Source organism: Limulus polyphemus, unplaced genomic scaffold (genome assembly GCF_000517525.1).
Source record: "Limulus polyphemus unplaced genomic scaffold, Limulus_polyphemus-2.1.2 Scaffold3168, whole genome shotgun sequence".
Taxonomy (NCBI): Eukaryota; Metazoa; Arthropoda; class Merostomata; order Xiphosura; family Limulidae; genus Limulus; species Limulus polyphemus.
In genome coordinates this window covers 5,174-9,637 of record NW_013668778.1, presented here as the reverse complement: position 1 = coordinate 9,637, position 4,464 = coordinate 5,174, and the positions used below count along the sequence as shown (strand labels likewise).

Below are 4,464 nucleotides of genomic sequence, written 5' to 3'. Positions count from 1 at the left end.
CGGAGATATAATTGCAGATAGATGGAGATAGAGACAGATAATTGAGTCAAGTGAGCGGTAGTGACCGTAAGTAAAGTGCGTGAATCGTTGTGATTTATAGCGTGTGTTTAAGTTAAAGTGACTGTAGAAATTCTGTGTATTATAAAGTTGTATCGAGAAATAATAAACTAGTTTTTTTTTCTTCATTACCCATTCAAGCCATCTCCAAGCATTATTAGTCTCAAAGTGGGTTTCTCGTCATCGAATATAAGTGGGTTTAATACTGGGATGTATCTTTCCAAAAATTTTGTGGTGTTCTGATGGTCCATTAGGTGTTTATACTAGTATTACATCCTTGAAACAATAATGGATAGTGATAAATTTTTCCAAAACCTTTTGTGAAATTCAAAGACAACCATTCCATAGTTCTTAGAACCTGCTTCTACGTTAGGTAAAAGCAAATCTTCATAGAAAATTATGATAAATTATTTGAACAATGCCTTTCACTGCTACTTTTGCTCTTTACGTGCATGTTGTTTGCAACACAAACCTACAGATAAATCACACGGAGTAGAACCAATCAGAATTTTTTGTATTTAATCCATGCAATATGTTCACTTTCATTGGTCATAACTAAAGGAATACGGATGGACCATGCATTCCCGATTGGGAAAGCCAACTAAAAGGATGAAATCCCTCAAATAAAGTTAAAGTCCTTGGGTATGTAATATTTCAATCCCTGCTGTCGTACATAAAAATTAAAATCAACGAACGCAATCTGTTTTTTACAGTTATTACCAAAAACAGTGTCCATATTTTTTTTCACAATCATAAATCGTATATTTCAGACTTCAAGAGCAGTGTGATGATAGCAGATACTTCTAGCCATAAAAAGCATGGCGATAGCAAGCTAGATGAGTAATGGAGATCACACTCGATCTCCCAACAAATGATGCTAGAAAACTCTCAATGTAGTGGCTAACATTCACGTACAAAATCTACAAAACCTTTTTAAAAAATCTAACTGGGTCTGGGTTTCAACAACTACTACTATTTAATTCACCAATGTGCCGAAGAAAATTAGATTACCTCCTTACAAATGAATCTTACTTTCATTTTTCTGTTGCCCTAACTTGATCTTTAAACTATTAGTAATGCGAATAAGCTCACTTTCTATGTTACCTTAAAGGATAATAGGTCATTCAAGAGTTTTCTTTTTCACAACTATACGCACTGATATTGTAAAAAAAATTTTTGTCTTGAGAATTATTAGTCACAGTGACTGTTTGTGAAAAATCACAGAAAACTGAACAAAATGCAAGACCGAAGAAGACATGAATGTGCCAAAACTAGTTTCTCCAATATCCAGATTTATGACAGCGTCTTCACTTTACTGTGGTTTTCACTAATTACTACACACAATAATGTTCTTTTATTATTATCACTATGACTGATTTGAATTTATAGCAGTAGGAACTAAGCAATTTTGTATTTTAATTTTTGCATACCAGAAAATAGACAAAATACTCAAAAAATAACAATAAGCTAAAGCAGGCCTCTTTCTAAAATTATCTTGAAGTTTTTCCAAGGTAGTGTTATACTTATAGCTGTACTAAAATATGAGGTTGTTAACGTGTCTGTCATAAGCAAGATCTGATTTCAGTTGCTGTCATGGGGTTAAAAGAACCTTCATAATTTGATTCCAGCTCTAGGAAAACAATCTGAATCTGAAACTATTAAAAAAAAAAAATTGCCATTTTATTCAACTATAAAAAAAGCCAGACTGATTTTTATCTCATTTCAGTAAATTTATACTGCTGTTTATATGTTGAAGATAATACAATAATAATTATTTGAGAGATATTTTGGGCATTACATAATGATCAAACGATGTACTAAGACTTTTCACCACATCCAAACTTAAGTTTTAAGGTATAACATCCTCAAAGGCTTTAATAAAAGGACCAAAAGCATGCATGTTTTACTGCTGTAAAAAGTGCTAGTAGAGAGGCCAGCAGACATGTACAGATTTGGAGAGCTACAATATACTCTGGATTAGCCATTCAGGGTCTTCTTACTAGGACTTTCCAAAACTGATAAGCAAAGAGAACAAATCAAAGCATATTATGGAACAACTTTTTCCTTCTCAAAGTTTAAAAGACTCATCTTTTTATGCAGACAATTACTCAACCAAATGAAATGCGAATGTAGACATAGGAGTCCGCAGAAATGTTTTTTTTTGGGGGTGGGCCAAAGTGGTGTGAAATTGTGAAGCAAACAATAAATTGAATAAAGAAAGAATTGTATGTTTCTCATTTTCTGGAGGGGGAGAGCAAGTGACCCCTTTTTATAAGATAAATTATAGTAGTTTGGGGGCATTCTGTTTCACTATTGAAATAATCTTTTGTATTTTAAAATGCATATTTGACAATTACATAAATTACTTTTTTGCCTCAGGAAATACACAAGGAATATAAGGTTTGATGTTATGTGATGCAACCTGAAATTTCATTTACCCTAAGCTCTGCACTCCTCCTGTATAATATATTGCTAACTGTGGTACTAAGATACAGCATAAAGAACATTAAAGTTAAATAGAGAGAGATGTAAATAATTACAGCCTGAGGCTGTTTAGAATAAAATTGTAATTTTCTGTTAAAATCGACAGCTATTCTAGTAAGACAAAGGAAATAATTTAGATTTTTGTGGTCGTTACAAGGTTAGTTAAACAGACTGAGCCTGTATAGCATATATGATAAAGAAAACAGAAAATATAAAGCATTGCTAGAAATAACTTTTGACATTCATTTAGAAGGTTCTAGAAGTTAGGCAAATAATTAGAACCATAAAGTGAAAAAAAAAAAAGGTTTTTTTATTCTTAACAAGAAAATCAGCTCGTAATCAAGACTACTCAGTCTGAGCAAGGGTACCTAAACTCAGACACAAATTATTTAGTAGAAATACTTTATTAAAAATTATATTCTTTTTGTGCACAACATAGTTGTAATATTTACCAAAAGCTTTCTATGGGCTTGGTCTAAAGAACTGACTCATTCACCCTCTATTGTTATATGGTCTCATAATTGGATTGCCTTCTGGTATACATCAAACAAAAATGTATCTTTTCTTTCTTACAAAAACATTTAATACTTTTTATTTCATTTCATACATATCATTCCATCAGAACGTTCAACTGCTGTTTTCATCCTAATCCATTCTACCATCTACACTGTAATATACTTACATTACACTACAATCTGTTTAAAATGCTTGAAATTTCTTGTTTGACAATTTCATTAATACTCTCAAACTGTAACAGAAAGTTTTGGTATACATTAGAGTGTTTATACTAGAGGTGTATGAATATAATACAGTGTAAAACTTGAAAAAAAATTATTTATAACGTAGCATTGCATCTCGTTGTATTACAATATTAGGGAAATAAACATTCTCTAGTTAACATTTTAAGGATGTAATAAATGTTAGTTTTTCATACAAATATCCTACCACAGTAATACTGTGAAACAGTAAGCCAATTTGTCAAGAGTTCCACCCGAGTGTGAAGAAAATCACACTTAGTTTGATTTGTATTCAAAACCTTATTTTATTTGCATTTATAAAATAATTAGTATTTAGCTAATGTCTCGGAAGAGATAAAAATGTACTCTCTACTCTTCGTTTATGGGTTAGAAAGCTAACCCCCAAATAAAAAGTTAAGTTAAAGTTCAAATTAGTTTTATGAAAAGCCTTTGTTCACCCAACACCAACTGCACCATAAATCGTGGTTCAACCTACACTACAGCTCGTAACATAGTATAAACTTAAAAGTAACGTTAGGCCTAATGTTAGGCTTACTCCTAACCACATCACCCGAACAACGCTTAAGAAAATCAAAATTTATAGAAAAACAACCTTTCTCTTCTCTAAATTTCGAACTTTCTTTTCCAGTACGGTGACGATTTGCTTGACAGGATCCGAAGCCTCGATTGAGGCTTGTTTCTCGAGTTTAGCAGAGGCAGAAGGCATTCTACACTTGCAACAACTTTAAATTAGAAATCCCTCACTTCACGTGTATTTCAATTTTTATAGAGCCTAACTATATATATACCGCCTACAGTGACCGGGAGCAGAACCAAATGACGTCACACCGCAACTGTTTATATATATATATAAACTCTGTCCACCTTTTTAAATAGATTTAACATTAAATTTACAGAAAATAGCTAACAATAGTATTTTTCTTTTTCAGAACAATTAAACTGTAAATCAACATAATTTGGAAGGTGAGGTCCTATCTAGAGCTCTTACAACAGGCCAACACATACACATATAAAATAGGTCCGACTTTCCTAGAGCGAAAAAAATCACTCTCGCCTAGACTTAGAAAATTAAACTCAATTTCTATTACTATTAACATAACATAATGTTTTAGGGACAATAAGGAAGCTATTGGTCAATTTAGCCTGTCCCATCCTCTAAACTAAA

The 4,464-nt window shown here is 32.1% G+C and overlaps 1 protein-coding gene across 1 annotated transcript in view; it reads right to left on the bottom strand.

Annotated features, from left to right (window-relative positions):
• Positions 1-4,102, bottom strand: part of LOC106468796 (caprin-1-like) — a 17,445-nt gene extending 13,343 nt beyond the window's left edge. The window contains exon 1 of the mRNA XM_022397159.1: positions 3,889-4,102. Coding sequence (XP_022252867.1) covers positions 3,889-4,005 — 117 coding nt within the window. The 5' untranslated portion in view covers positions 4,006-4,102. The remainder of the gene's footprint in view (positions 1-3,888) is intronic.
• Positions 4,103-4,464: the final 362 nt, after the last annotated feature.